General features: G+C 42.7%; 1 protein-coding gene across 7 annotated transcripts in view; it reads right to left on the bottom strand.

Annotated features, from left to right (window-relative positions):
- Window positions 1-15,826, bottom strand: part of CTNND1 (catenin delta 1) — a 101,811-nt gene that overhangs the window by 14,290 nt on the left and 71,695 nt on the right. For all 7 annotated transcript variants that reach the window (XR_014444367.1, XM_083146115.1, XM_083146116.1 and 4 more), the window contains 5 exons: window positions 9,896-10,043; window positions 4,166-4,231; window positions 1,911-2,038; window positions 620-770; window positions 285-474 (listed from right to left, as the gene is read on the bottom strand). Coding sequence is in view for 6 of the 7 variants with exons in the window: in XM_083146115.1 (XP_083002241.1) it covers window positions 285-474; window positions 620-770; window positions 1,911-2,038; window positions 4,166-4,231; window positions 9,896-10,043 (683 nt within the window). In the remaining variant the exon portion in view is untranslated. The remainder of the gene's footprint in view (window positions 1-284; window positions 475-619; window positions 771-1,910; window positions 2,039-4,165; window positions 4,232-9,895; window positions 10,044-15,826) is intronic.

Genomic DNA, 15,826 nt, shown 5'->3' with positions numbered 1-15,826 from the left:
GCTGTATAGGAGCCAGAGAGGAAAGAGCAGGTCCGTCATGGTGAATGGTGCTGCTGTGCGCTCCAGGTCACTTACTGCTGAGTGTGCACTGCACAGTGACCGGGAGCACGCCGCCGTCCCCCAAGATCCCTACATCAGTGACAGAACATTCTGTCATTTACACGGAGGGCACCGCTTCATTGTTGCAGCTTTCTACCATCCACCTTTAAGTTTGGAGTGCCGCCCCTACGTACGTGTGTGTGTGTGTTGGTCACTGGTATATATTGTGATACTACCACACTTACCCTCCCTTGTTGATGAGGACAAGTCGCTCAATTCCTTGGCTTTCCCGCAGTTTCTTGGCTGCCTCTAAGTTCCCAGTGATTACTTCCTGAATAGTGGTCAGTACAGACACGGTTGTTTCCTCTGAATCTGTACGAGACTGAGGAGCGGAGCCTGGTAGGAGCACCACTAAACTGTTTAAAGCATGCTTACCTGAAGAGGAGAGGATAAACAAAAAACTTTAAATATAAAAAATGAAGAAAGCAACACCATTGGATTACCCTTAATATTTCTACTCATCCCAACTAAAAGGCATGAGTCAATCCCTTCTATGAGCTCCACAATCCCACTGCCTCACCAATCAGCTCTCTGTTCCGGGTGTCTCCACAAAGGTTGCGCAGTGCTCCACAAACGGCGCGTACAACACGCTCACTCTCATGGGTCAGATGATCAGCAAGTGACGACAGACCTTTCTCCTGACGGACAGCAGAACGAATACAGCGGCCATACTGCGAGAGCGCACACCACATAGCATCAAACATTGTGCAAGCACATTAAACAGCATAACAGGAAGCACAGTTAAAAAAAGAAAAATCACTCGCACCAATTGCACAGGCAACAGTCTAAAGAACAAAGGCTTGTATAGAAGTAAACACGGCAAAAAATTACAAAATGAGGGTTTCAGAACACAAATAATATATCCAATTACATGTATACAATAAACAGACACATTATTTTTGTACACATACAGCCGTTCAGATCACAGACTAGAACCAAAAATAAAATTCCGCAACAGTTTGTATTTATCCTAAAAAAAAAAAAAATGTATATTTTTGTCTGTTTGCATTGAAATAAAGATTCTCCGATATCAAAATGCTACATACAGATCTAGTTGGGTACTCAAGATAGTTTTGAGGTCTAGGATATTTTCCTAAAATAAATGAACTTTGACTGTGGAAAGCAATACTATATCATATTTTGAAAGCACTAAGGACATAAAAGATATTTCTTTATGCACCAAGACAAGAAGCAAACAAACACTCATTTTAAAGTGCTCATTCCACAGTCTTCCCTGCATTCAATCTATGTATTCAATATGATATGGCTGTGAGGTAGCAGCGTCCTGACATTCTCCAGCATCTCATGGCCACCCACACTTCAGATCAGGGCTTATATATATATAGATCATATGAAAAAGTAAAATGATGTACACGTGGTGCGATTCTGGCTATCGATTTTGACTATATGGTCAAAATTAATTAGAAAGTTAGTCAGAATCACACAGTAGTCAGCCCCATTCGATGACAATGCGTGTTTAGTCAGTATCGCATATAGAACAATAGACTGTGCAGGCAAAGTCTATCTTGACTATCTCGCCTGTAGAATGTATTTGGCCTAGGGCGCCAAAGAGCTTGATAGTCTAAAACTAAAGTACATTTAGTGCAGTTAGTTCGCCACAACCAGACACTCAAAATTGGATAGTTAAAATCGTCCAGGAGTCAGAATCGCAACATGTGTACACAGCTTAAGTGTGGGCTAGCGTTGTGCGTGTGTAATTATTTTAGAGCGTGAGCAAATGCCAACATACACTCAGAAAAGCATGCGAGCAGTCACTCAGGGAGAAGCACTGAAAATTCAAGTCCACTCACAATCCAGGATCCGGCGCACAGGTTTTGAATGGCACCAGCTGCTGCTTCCAGGACTGCAGGTGTGCGTGAGACCTTGACTAGAGAAACGTAGAGACGTACTAATTCTGGCTGGAAGAGGAGTTCATAACCTGCAGAGAAATTAGGTCACATGAACTGTAAAAAAAAAAACATTCTCTGAATGTTCAGAGAATGAATAGTACATTTTACCGATTCCAGCTTGCAACCTTTAAGGGCTCATTTCTATCTTTGATGATCTAGTAACACTTAATTGTATGTCCACTTATCAGTTTCTCTTAATCCATCCTTGGGACACAGGAAAGATAAGAGGAGCAGGCACAAGTGCAAGCTTAAACTTGTTTGCAGTCAAAAGCCAAAATGTATTTTTTTTTAAATGGTTCAGAAATCACTTTGGGGCAGATGTATTAACCAGCGTTAAGTGCAAAAATGCACTTAACGCTGGTTAACTGGGGGGGATTACATCTGTCCCTAATGTATTACTAGCGCACCTAACGTGCGCTAGTGACAGCCCGCCGAGTTACGCTCGGCGGGGCTGTCCCTGCAATCCCCCCCAGGTATTAACGGCCGGGGTGATGTATTAACAGCCTTCAAGGCGTTAATTCACCCCGGCCGCTTCGCCAGCTCAGGGCTAGCGTTGTCCTATCCCCCACTATGGGGACAACGCTAGCCCTGCGTCTGGCTTGGGCTGCGCTGGAGATCTCGCGTTTTTTGCGAGATCTCGCGCATGCCCAGTGCGGCCGGCCGGGGGACAGGAGATAGCGCATCAGTATTAACTGATGCGCTATCTCCAGAAAGGGACATCGCCGAAGGGGGGAGTTAACGCTCCCCCGCTTCGGCAGACAAGATGTTAATACATCTTGTCGATGTCCCTTCCTGCTTCGCCTCGCTATTGAGGCGAAGCAGGAAGTATCATAGCGGCGCGATAAGCGCTGCTATGATACATCTGCCCCTTTGTCCTTTACAACACAGAGCTACACCCCTCAGCCACAGCTGCCCCTAACTGAATATAAAAGGTACAGTAAAGACCACAAATGATAAAGGGCAATAATAGGCACAGTGCTTGAGTAAACAGCAGAACCAGATAGTGGAGGGTTATGGTAGTGGTTGAGTCACCAAGCTAATTGTCGACAGTGACTAGGTTGACACCTAAGAATGGTCGACATACTCTAGGTCAGGCATGTCCAACCTGCGGCCCTGCAGCTGTTGTGAAATTACACATCCCAGCATGCCTTGCCATAGTTTTAGCATTCCCTAATATCAAAACTGTGGCAAGGCCTTCTGGGATGTGTAGTTTCACAACAGCTGGAGGGCCGCAGGTTGGACATGCCTGCTCTAGTTGGACATGGTCAACATGAGTTTTTTCATTACCTCCTATGTCGACAGACACCAGATAAGTGTACAGCTGCACTTGCCACAAACAGCGTGTGCAGGGGGGTCAGTTGAACACTGACGGCGAGCAATCAGCACTGTTCGCCATCACAGCTCACTAAAAAGAGCATTGAATATACCCCATAGTAGATATCAAAAGGTGTTACAAAAGGAATTTCAAATGTGGAAAGGATTGCAATAAAGCCTGGAGGATCAAGTCTTTAACAGACATGGCGTCAAAGCCAACAGTTAGGTCCTGATAAATAAAGCATATTTAAAAAAAAAAAAAAAAAAACACAACACAACTTTGTACAAATGACAGTGACCTTCTACTTTTGAAGAGTCTCTATGGTAGGAGACTACAAAGATCTGATCTACAATAGAATACTACCATTATTGTGGGGCATTCTCCATTCGACACTTATGCCAACAGACCCTTTGGTGATATTTTTCATATATGTTGGGAGTGTGAGCTGACGGACCAACAGTACTGTTTTGTTGTGTGCATTTGTCTTGTTTACTACTGTTTGAGTTTAATTGTATTCCCCTTGGCTTTGGCCTTTTTAGCACAGGAGGGGGGGGGGGGGGGGTTCGATGGACAAGGACCACTTTCGTAGTTAATGCAAAAATTGAGGGGACTCCTACCTGCCATTCAGCACAGCTGGCGTCAGATTGCTACAAAAAGGCAATGCAGGTGCATCGAAAGATATTCAAAAAGAAAAGGGAAAATAAGTCCATGTAAAACAACGCTCCCACTCCATGAACAGCGCCCTCTGCACCTTATTTTACAGTGTCTCCCAGATTGGATGCTAAAGATGTAATTTACAGATCACAATATCATTTTGGTTAACTAGTGGAAGGCATCTCACCTTGTGCTGGGGCTGTTCTCTTTGGAAAATCCACTGTATCTGCAGTCTCTTCAGAAGTCTTCTTACCTAATAAATACATAGACACGCAAATTTGTCACTTATTGTAGCAACAAGAGAAAGGTCTTAAAGTTTTCAAAACATCTACTTTTCACATCTAAGTTACTGTATCTAGCGAAAAGAAGGCAGCAAGTATAGAGTATCTATTTATACAAGACTGCTCAACAAACCCTCAAGAATGGTTCCAATAATTCAATAGGGTGGGGTCAAACCAATAGTTACATAGTTACATAGTAGGTAAGGCTGAAAAAAGACTTGCGTCCATCTAGTTCAACCTGGTACAGATATCCATTGCTGATTTGGTAGGTTCTGGTATTTTACAGACAAATTATATTTCTTATTTGTACCCATGGATGTTTTTCTCCAGTAAATGTTTGTCCAACTTTGCCTTGGTTCATGGTCATCACGGACTACACTTTATGGGGGTGTGGATCAGTGTCACCAGCAAGTTGTTAGGTCGACAGTCAAAGGGTCAACAAGGGGGTTTTCACTTTTTTACCCGAATGTCGACATGGACATAGGTTAAATGCACTGCATCCCATCGCATGGCTCGCTGTGCTCACCATGCTTCGGCTTGGTTTTTTTTTCCCACCACGCCCTAGTGGATGGCAGGGCATGAAATACCACCTGTCGGCATATGTTGGCTCAAAAAAAACAGTGAAAAACCCCATGTAGACCTAATGACCCTATCGACCTAATGACCTTGAAGGGTGAGAGTTCGGGTGCAGATACTGGCACTAAAACACTTTACATACGATGGGATGGACCCATTATTTGGATTATGTGGCATGTCTTCTTGTTGGTACTTAAATTACATTTATTTCTCAATGTCCTGAACTAAGAACCAAACTCACAACTGACTAGGTTGTACCTGTTCCCCCTTTACTTATATTGTACTACATAATGGGGTCATCTGGTGACGAATAAATAAAAGCTGCAAACTCAAAACTATTTTCTATACAGCTGCATAACATCATTTGTAGAACATTTTATAAATTAAGCAACTGCAAGATTGTTCAATTTTTTTTTTTTTAAAGAACCACTTTACGAAAACGCATTTAGATTTGTTGGAAAAAAAGATAAATTTTACATACATGCTAGGAAATGAATATAAATGCAAAACCGATCAATGCGTAAAAAACACAACACATAAGTATTATACAATTATAGCGAAGGGCTTCTATATAAACCAAACAGAGGTGTCCAAAAATTAATCCTCTGTGCGCTACAAGCTGCGTTACACATAATGCTTTAGCTCAGTATGACTGTAGCGCAGAGCAGATTTGCATGCAACATTTTTCATTACAAAGCAGCTTACTTGCAATGATTGTGCATAGTTAAGGAGTGGAAAAGAGTTTTAGATAATTAGTGCTCACTTCTTTGTGTTGCGAAGGGACTGCTGTGCCTGAGTGGTGCATAGTTAAGAAGTGTTTTAGGTTGAAAAAGAGACATACGTCTATTGAGTTCAACCTTTTCTTGGGCTCGTTAGAGGGTATGGTCTAGACCAGGGGTTACATAATAGTTAAGGCTGAATAAAGACTTGCGTCCATCTTGTTCAACCTTGGTAGCGAGTATGATCTATTAGCTAATGTGATCTATTAGCTTCATCCCTTTATAAACTCTGTCCTCAGGATCCCACACAGTTCACGTTTTCCAGGTCCCCCGACAGGTGCATTCATTACTCATTGACACACTTTAAAAAGTTCCACAGGTGGAGCTAATTTCACTTATGTTCCCTTGAGGAGACCTGCAAAACATGCACTGCGTGGGGTCCTGAGGACCGATTTTGAGAAACTGTGGTCTAGACATATGATTATGGGTTGTATCCCTGGATGTTTTTTTCCAATGAATGTTGTCAACCTTATTTTATATGTATGTCTTCAGACACCACCTCTTCTGGAAGGAGAGTTCTATACTTTTTACTGTCCTGACCATAAAAAAAAAACCTTTCCATCGAAGGGCATGTAATCTTATCTTCTCCAGTCTGCACGCATGCCTGCATGTCCTAGTCTACATCCTCAAAATAAATGGGGTGCCTGACAGTATTGGCTTCTTATATATTTGTATTATAGTAAACAGGTCTCCCCTTAAATGCCTCTTTTACAGTGTAAACATGCCTAATTGGGCTAATGTGTCCTCATTTTAAAGATTGCATCCCTTTTATTAGCTTGGATGCCCTCCTCTGGACTTTCCGGTTCCATATGCGGTATGTCTATATTCTGTGCAATTAATACCACTTTTACACCAAAACACCGGGTCGCACGCGGCTTTTTGGACCCAGGATCAAGCCGGGTGCGACCCGGGGTTTTGCCCATTTCACACCGGTGCGCCCCACCTCCCGGCGCAGACAGTTCCTGAGCCACCGCCGCCGGGACCCGCACCGATGTGCTGGGGGCAAACCCAGCACTAAGGTAATCTGCTGGGCTGCCCCCAGTCCTCGTGCACCCCCCCAGCCCTTGTCAGGGAGGTGAGTGGATGCCGCACACTGGCATCCATTTACCTCCTCCACTGCTGCTGTCTGCAGGGTATAGCAGACAACAGCGCAGGCTGTCTGTGCCCCCCCCCCCCCCCCCCGTCCAACCTGCGGACGCTGCGGTCCGCAGGTTGTACATCCCCCATTGATTTAAATTTGCACCGCCCTCTACCCAGGCCCTGGCCGTGTTCTACCCAGGTCCTGACCCGAGTAGAAGTCCAGTGTATGATCCGGGTCTGACCCGCCGCTGACCCAGATTTTTTCGGCAGTGTAAAAGGGTTATTAGGGTTTATCTGCATAAGGTTTAACTGCAAAACACTAAGGCCAGTATTCAATGCTCCCAATTCTCAGGTTTTTTTTTTCGGTGAATCGGGCTGTTTTCACTCCAGGCGGTGAATCGGTTTCACTGAAAATGTGATTCACCCTATTCAATGTTCACCGAAAGCGAACAGTGAATGCCGGTCATTTTTCCGTTTCATGTTCGCTGCAAGTCGCTGGAGTATATCAATGGGGTTTTCACTGGGATTCGCCGAGAGTGTATTCAATGCTAGGATGGAGAACTGCTTTCTCCATGATTTGCATTCGACATCTTTTTTAGGTGAACAGGAAAGTGATCTTTTGAAATAAAGGGTTTTGGGGGAGGGGGGGGGGGGGGGTTTGGTGTAAAAAAAAAAAAAAAATCAGATTTTTTTTTCTGAGAAGGGGCATGCTATTTGCAGGGGTGGATTTATAGTTGAGGGCGCTCCTAGGCACAACAGTAATGCCCCCCCCCCCCCCCCCACCACCACACCTATTACTGTGACATTTTTTCTTTGTTATTCTGTATGCATATTTACTAAGTAGGACAGTTTACATGGACAGTATCTGCATGTCCTATCCATTTATACTCTATTCAAAATGGAATATGGTACAGTGCAGTAGATAATTTGCAGTTACTGGTACATTTCAGGCTGACAGTACTATCACAAGCATCCGAGTGCCGCCCCCAAACATGTGCCGCCCCTAGGCACGTGCCTAATGGGAAATTCGGCTCTGGCTATTTGTAATCATGTGCTTAAAGCACATTAATATATATTGAATTTTTTTGCCCCAGACTAGTTGAATAGGGCGACACGGAGGGCTGGCAGCGAATGCTCCAGCCCTCCAGAACCCTGCGAATGTGCAGCGAATCCTAAACCGGATTCGCTGCACATTTCGTAAATGTGCATTGAATGCTGCACTAAATATTTTGCATGCATCAGCATAAATAATTTAGCAAATAAAATTAAATCTCTGCCTAATGTTTCGCTAGGTGAAAAATCTGAAATATTCCCCATTTTTAGAGCGAGCTGGATTCGCCCAAATCAATATCTGCTGATTTTTTGCCTTTTCCACTAATCTATATATTTTGTCGAAATTGCGGGCATTTTTACTGACACACAGTAGAGTCATGTTCAGAGAACTTACTGCAAGGGGAATCCGGCATACTGAATGGTCTCAAAATGTAGAGACCATTATGCTCAATAACTTCACGTAAAACACAGGAGAACCAGGAAACATGACTGCAAAAGTATATTAAGCCAGAGGTTTTCCAAACCTGTACCTCTAAATCAGGGGTGGCCAAACCTGTCCACAAGATCTAACAACGGTGCACGTTTTCCAGGCAACCTGTGGATCTATAGTAGGAATGAATGCAGCAGGTTTTAAAATGTGACAGTTAGTGATGACTACAGCTGTGCACCAGCTAGGTAACCTGGAAAACGTGGACCGTTGGTAGATCTCGAGGACCGGTTTGGCCACCCCTGCTCTAAATTAAGCAATGGAATACAGTGGCTTCAATGGAAAGTTCTCTCAAATTGTTCAGAGTATCCATCCCAATACCGGATAGATTATATTTAAGTGAGCTGAAAGGAATACAAGGGTTATATGGACATGCAAGATGAGCAGTAATTTCCATACCTCCCAACATGACCCTCTCCAGGAGGGACAAAATGCTCTGCTTCTGGATTTAACTATTAATTTAGGATTACCATCACCTGTGTAGAAACACCTTTCTTATCCTGTTTAAAACAGGTTATAGCAATCATACATTAAGAGGGCAGTGCAGGAATAGAGCAATGTGTCCCTCCTGGAGACGGTCATGTTGGGAGGTATGCATTACATAAAATACTCCCATTACTTAGAAATACCAAAAATTTAGGAACGTTAAGAGCTCTATAACAAGCCTTATGATTTAATTGCTAAATGGGAGGGCAGCAATAAATGGCCATCTATTCTCCATCACCTTTAATTTGGTTGGGTATATTAGCGCAACGCATCTGATAAATCGGTACTTTACAATCAGAAAATTCCCTTGTATTTTAAAAGCCAGTGAAAATTGGCATTATTCCTACCAGTAATTCTGTTTCTTTAACATACTCCATGGCAGCTTTACTATAAATAGGTTACTAACCCACAGTAAGGCTGCTACGGTGGATTGAGGGAAAAAAAACATACATTACAGGGATGAACTATAACCTATAATGATCGTTTAATCCAGGCATGCCCAAACTATGGCCCTCCAGCTGTTGTGAAACTACAAGTCCCATGCCTTGCCACAGTTTTGCTATTAGAGAATGCTAAAACTATGGCAAGGCATGCTGGGATGTGGATTCACAACAGCTGGAGGGCCACAGTTTGGACATGCCTGGTTTAACCTATCGATGGTCATCCTCTTTCTTTGACAGTGGCCTGTGGGCCAATCAGAACCAGGGGGTGGGGTTTCACATATAAGGGTAGCACAACGTGCAGTATCCCAACCCCTTGGATAAAAAAAAAAAAAAATTTAAACTATTCAGTTAGGCTGTTCTATCAATGGAGGGATACATCAATAGCAAAACTTTTCTACAAAGACCATAAACCATTGATGATTAGGAATCGATAACCATCCTTAATACAATATGGGTGAAATGTAGTAGGTTGTAAGAAATCTCCAGTTTTTTTAAAGCGCCAATGATTTACTCTGCAAAATCCAACAGCGTGTGCAGGGGGTCAGTTGAATATGGACCGTGCGAGCTGTGACATCGAGCAGTCAACACTGCTTGATGTCACAGCTTGCAAAAATCCTTGGATATACCCCTATATGTCTAGTACTATATAACCTTCCATGGTTCCATGGCACCTTTTGCTGGATAAAACACAAACAAAACTGCAACTCTTATGCCAGGCATCAGTGTCAATACCTTTACCACGGCGCACCCCAAAGCAACTGGGGTTCTGGGGATCAGCATTTGTAACTTGTGGGCTTTCTTGGTACTTTTCAGCCTGCGGAATCTCACGATGGATGTGATAAGAAAGATTCCTAAGCAGGCACACCACATTTTCTACAAGCTATAGAAAAAAAAAAACATAAGAGAACAGACATTTTTAAACAATGCATTGGAGGCTGTGAACAATTCTCTTGTAATTCAGTTTTGGAGATATTATTCAATCAAATTAATGATACAGATGAAGCCATCCTCATCTAGCCGTCTCTTGATAGCCATGGCTATTTAAGGCCTATTGTTCTCAGCTGCAATACATAGAATAATACATTAGGGGATTAGCAGAGTAATCATATTAAAGGGCTAGATTAGGATGGCTCCATCTGTATCTATACAGCGGCATCTAAAGGTGCCCACACACTAGAACGATTTTTGGGCCGATTTTCGATAAATCTGCCGATATATCGGCCGATATTTACCAATAATCGGTCGAAAATCGGTCTAAAATCGGCCGATGCTCGCTCCCGTGGATCTTTTGCTAAATCTTCTGATCTTACATGCTGCACAAAAGATCAGAAGATTTAACAAAAGATCCATAGGAACGCACACGGGATCTTAAGAAAAATCTTTGGTAAAGACGTGCGCTTGCCTGACATCTTTTGTCCAGATCGGACAAAAGATTTGAAGGCTAATTTATGCGCACATCTTATGATCGCAGATCTTTCTAGTGTGGGGGCACCTTAAGGGACAACCCAAGAGAGCTGAACAAGGTTACTCTGGGTATGCTTATTTTTAAATGGTCTTACTGGTTATGTATAGGTATAGGTCCAACGCTGTCATCATAAGCATCAGATTTTAAATGCATGAAGCTACTGAAGGGATAAAATATATATCCTGTGTAGTTTCACGGCGCCACCGCGCGCACAGTGAAACTTTGAAACTTGGCAGCCTGCCAGATGCTCTGTTTAACTGTGCGCGTGCCGCTCTAGCTGTTCTCAGCGCAGCGCGTGGCTGCTTTTCTTATGTAAGCTACGTTATCAGCATAGCGCTGGGCAGCAGCAGTGCACCCAGTGCTGACAGGTCACTGTGGTACTTTTAGTTCCACAGTGAAATAGGCAGTCCTGCGCACTGCTGACAAGTACCACAGTGACCTGTCAGCGCTGGGTGCACTGCTGCTGCCCAGCGCTATGCTGATAACGTAGCTTACATAAGGAAAGCAGCCACGCGCTGCGCTGAGAACAGCTAGAGCGGCACGCGCACAGTTAAACAGAGCATCTGGCAGGCTGCCAAGTTTCAGACACAGACTGTGCGCGCGGTGGCGCCGTGAAACGACAAAAAAAAAAAAAATATATATATATATATATATATATATATACACACACACACACACACACACACATGTATACATGTATACATATACATACATACATACACACACACAAAGGATAGAAGAGGGCGCTTCATGGTGCATTAAAAGAGTATTTTTATTTGATATAACAAAGATAATGATCCACGATAAAAGCAGTTGCTCATACCAAATAAATGGACACTGTGGGCTGGGTACCACACGGCATAAATATATATACACAAGGCAAAGCTGCTCACGGATCCACTGCGGGCGTATTTGGCACTCCAAGACACTACAGCTGGATTGCGCTGCGAGATGCAGGAGGAACTGAGACACCGGCACTGGCTCAGAGTGGTGAGTGGCAGCAGTCAGGTCGGGTAGAGAGTCACAGGCCACGCCCTGACTCGTTTCGTCACTTTGAATTCGTCAGAGGGCGTGGCTCCTGTGACGTCTCGCCCAGTCTTTAACAGAATGAACAACCAATGAAAATACAATCACGGATTAACACTGGGACACCAATAATGACCAGCTGTAAGAATACTCAAAAAAAAAAAAAAAAAAATGAATAAAACATAAGAAAGTTGCCGCACATCTATTGGCAGGCACTTCAATAAAATAATTTTTCAGAGAAACACGAACATAAAAACAAATGGTACTTGTTTCCTAGCACGGTGCCCATCGGGTCTCATCGCATACCTTAACTTAAGGTGGGCGATGGGAACTGACCGACCCGATTTCGGGCTTTTTTTGAAGTTTCCCGACAAATGTAAAATCGGGTCTATTGCATGCCATTATAATGGGGGGCATACAATGTAAAATGGAGTCTGGGGGGCATTTAACATTGGGGCCAATGTAAAATCGGGTCTCAGGGACCATTTAACAATGGTTCCAATGTAAAAAAAATTGGGTCGGTCGGGTCGATCGCATCGCATGCGATTTGGTTGCATGCAATGCGATCGGCCTGATTTTTGCAACCCAATTGCATACAATTAAAATCGGTGGCGCCATGCTAGGAAACAAGTACCAAACAAATATACATAACAAGTGGATATTATCACGAAACTCACAAGGTTATTTAAAATACATATTGTAACAACAACGATGAATTGTACCATCAGGAGAACAAAACATCTGTAAAAGATACAGATTAGATACAGTAGGTATATTAAAATCATTTTTTTAATTGATGAACGGGGTTATATCATACCCTTCATTTAGCCCAACTGGGGCAAACATGTTAAGTTTTAAAATCCACTGCGTATCTCTTTAACAGGTGCTTGTCAATATCACCTCCTCTCCTTCCCTGCTTAATTAGTTCTATACCTTTAAAAATGAGACCAAAAGGATCACAGTTGTGATGCTCTTTGAAGTGCCTAGGTACACTATGATTTAAAACCAGAAAGGGGAAGAAAGATTGCCTGTAATTGGTGCACCACAAGAAAGACTATTTTAAAATGTACCCTTTATTCTTATTTCTTAAAAGGCGACATATAAAAACAAAAAAGACATGAGTGAAAACATCAGAAAAGTGTTTTAAAAGAGGATATAATCCTCAGGTAGTGGAACCCCAGTGTCAATGGTTTTCGTGTACAAATTATTCAATAATATAGCAGTGGTGCGTCTTACCTTGAACATATGTTTCGTATAATTACGTTGTTCAATTAGGCAGATACGTTCATAAATTCTAATGGGTACACAGTGTGGGGGGCAGGTGTTCCGGTCACAAAGTCCGACAATGGGACTTAGGCGGTGTACAGGCTACCCAATATTTTCTTAGTATGAAGCGAGAAACACCAGCAAATGACTTAATGTGCCTCCAGGTACAGGGGACAGCGATGGGAAGCACTTGTGCCCCCACGTATGCGAACCTGTACCTGGGGTGGTGGGTACGGGAGCGGGTCTTTACAGATGAGCATGAGAGATACACCATACATGTGCAATTATGGTTACATTATAATCGATGACCTGCCTATTGTATGGGAAGGAGACGCCGCTCTTTTTGTTGAATTTATCAACAAGCTGAATTTAAATAATCTGAACCTTAAATTAACATACAGTTGACATATGAGTCAGCAGAAGGTGGACAACTTGGATCTTCGGATCAGCAGACTTAGGAAGCCGCCGAGTTGAGCAACAGGCGGAGAAATGCGTTTTTGAGTAGGAGCCTCTATCTATCCGATCCCACATGATTGTTATTAGATGTGCTGGTGGATTTACAAACATCTTATGGTCTGCAGTGAAAACACTTCCATCCTAACACCTCTAGAGTGCATTTCTGGTAAAGGAGTGGAGAGACTGAACCTGATTCTAACAACTAAAGGCGCAATGCTTTGCAGTGATCGGAACTATTAACTATGTGGACTGGTAACTATACCACAGCCTCAGGAAAATTACTAATATATTTAAAGCCTCATAAAATAGGTCTATGCTTTAAACAAGCCGTACTATAGCCTCTATATAGATATATTCTTAATAGATTAGATATTCTACATTTAACTGAATTAAAATGTTTTAGGTTTTGAGTCCTGTCTGTTAATTCATTGTGCACTTTGAAAGTAACCATATATTTATTAAAACAATTCATATAATGTAACTACTGTTATTCATCAAATGTTTCTAATGTGTGAATAATTTACTAAGCAAGACTGCACTCCTTAAAGTGACAGTTGCATATTTGTAACTGACATTTCCCATTTTTCAGTATTGAACCTGGATGGCTCTATTACAACAGATATCTACCGAAAAAAACCCAGAGACCAACTCACTGCTCTATTCTAACAGTGCACAAAATCTGCCGATCACTGAAATAAATCTGTATTGTGTGGGCAAAGTCAGATAGATTGTAAAATCCATTTATCTGGCCAAAAAATCCCTGACGATATGACGATCCCTGATGTATTGAATGTATAATGACAATTAACCTAACAGAGTAACATACTGACATATCTTCATTCATCACCATATGAGTGATTATTAAGACAAATTAAAAACTCCAAAAATGGGGATCTCACTTAAATAGTGATCTGCATAATTTAAATTCTAGCAAATATATAATCAGGATATGGGATGAACATCTGAGTAACAGCCCATGCATCATACATAAAAGAGCTATCCTATGTAGTTAAAGGGGTAAATCCTGCAACACACAGCAATTTTTTCTATACATGAGAAATTGTAAAGAATATTCCATGTGTCTCTATGATAATGGTTATATTCAGCACACCAGGATGAGGTACCAACATGTATGTCTAATAAAAATAAAAAAAAAAGGAAGGCGGATCTGCCACACAGAACCTTCCGATATCCATTCATTCCATGCTTTCAGTAAGTTCAGTCTGACATCATAAAAATCACATAGACACTGGAAGATTGTTGCCGATTAACTATAACAGGCATGATACGGAGACCCTAGAAGTGCGAAAAAAAGGACTTCCGGGCGCCCGCCCGGTTGGTCCTGATGAAGCGGTCAGCGACATGCGCGTTGACCAGATATACCTAGTGCATCTGTTTCCTTCCATGATTGATATTTGAAATACTTTTCTCCATTATATCAGTGTGTGCACAATCCCGCAGCGCCGCATGGGGCCGAGTGAAGGGACACGGGTACTCACTGACCGAGGTCCTCTTCCCCGGCTATAGCGGCGGTCAGGTACAGCGACAGCGTACCTCACACTGCCCCACCACGTGGTGCAGGGATCCTGCTTGCCAACACACCGAAGGCAATAAACCAGCTGCTGCCAGGACAATTTGCCTGCATCAAGGGACTGTAAAACGGATCTGCTGGGTGCAGTGAGATACGCTAGGCAGGGAATTGCATGCTCGCCAGCAGACCAAGAGCATTATCCCCGCCGGTGCTAGAACAGTCTGTCCACACAGGGGGTGCGCTGTAATATGGATCTACTGGGTGCATTAGCTAGTGCATACCTGGTATTACATTAGCTGTCTCCAGTTTTAGGTAGATACATTTATTTTATTAGGATACCACGTGTATATAAATAAGGGGTTCTCCCCCGGTCCAAGTTAGAGGATCCATAACACGTTAGTGCTATTCCATTACCTTACATAGAGTGCAAGGGACTGCATTGTTTAAACAGCTAATATAGATTCACATGCTATTAAATACTACCAAGGAGACCAATGGCAACCATTGTGGAATAAGCACATCATACCTACATACTGTATGAGATGTACCATACTGTATGTGATGTTTTATTGGTAAATCCATAGCAGGTTTCTAAGATCCACACGCGTGACGTGAAATTATATGGGTCAATTGACTCTTTAAATTGTACCTACACGAGGATAAAAATCTAGTGGCTCAGATAACACCATGACCGCCTAAGTCCCACTGTCGGACTTTGTAAGGGGAACACCTGCCCCCCCCCCCCCCCCCACACTGTGTACCCATTATAATTTATTAACGTATCTGCCTAATTGAACAACGTATTTATACGAAACATATGTTCAAGGATAAGACGCACCACTGCTATATTATTGAATAATTAGTACACGGAAAACAGTGACACTGGGATTCCACTACGTGAGGATTATATCCTCTTAAA

The sequence above is a fragment of the Crinia signifera genome, chromosome 6 (assembly GCF_055691185.1).
Source record: "Crinia signifera chromosome 6, ASM5569118v1, whole genome shotgun sequence".
In the NCBI taxonomy this organism is placed as follows: domain Eukaryota; kingdom Metazoa; phylum Chordata; class Amphibia; order Anura; family Myobatrachidae; genus Crinia; species Crinia signifera.
The sequence above is the reverse complement of the archived record's forward strand: the minus strand, read 5'-3'. Positions and strand labels throughout refer to the sequence as shown.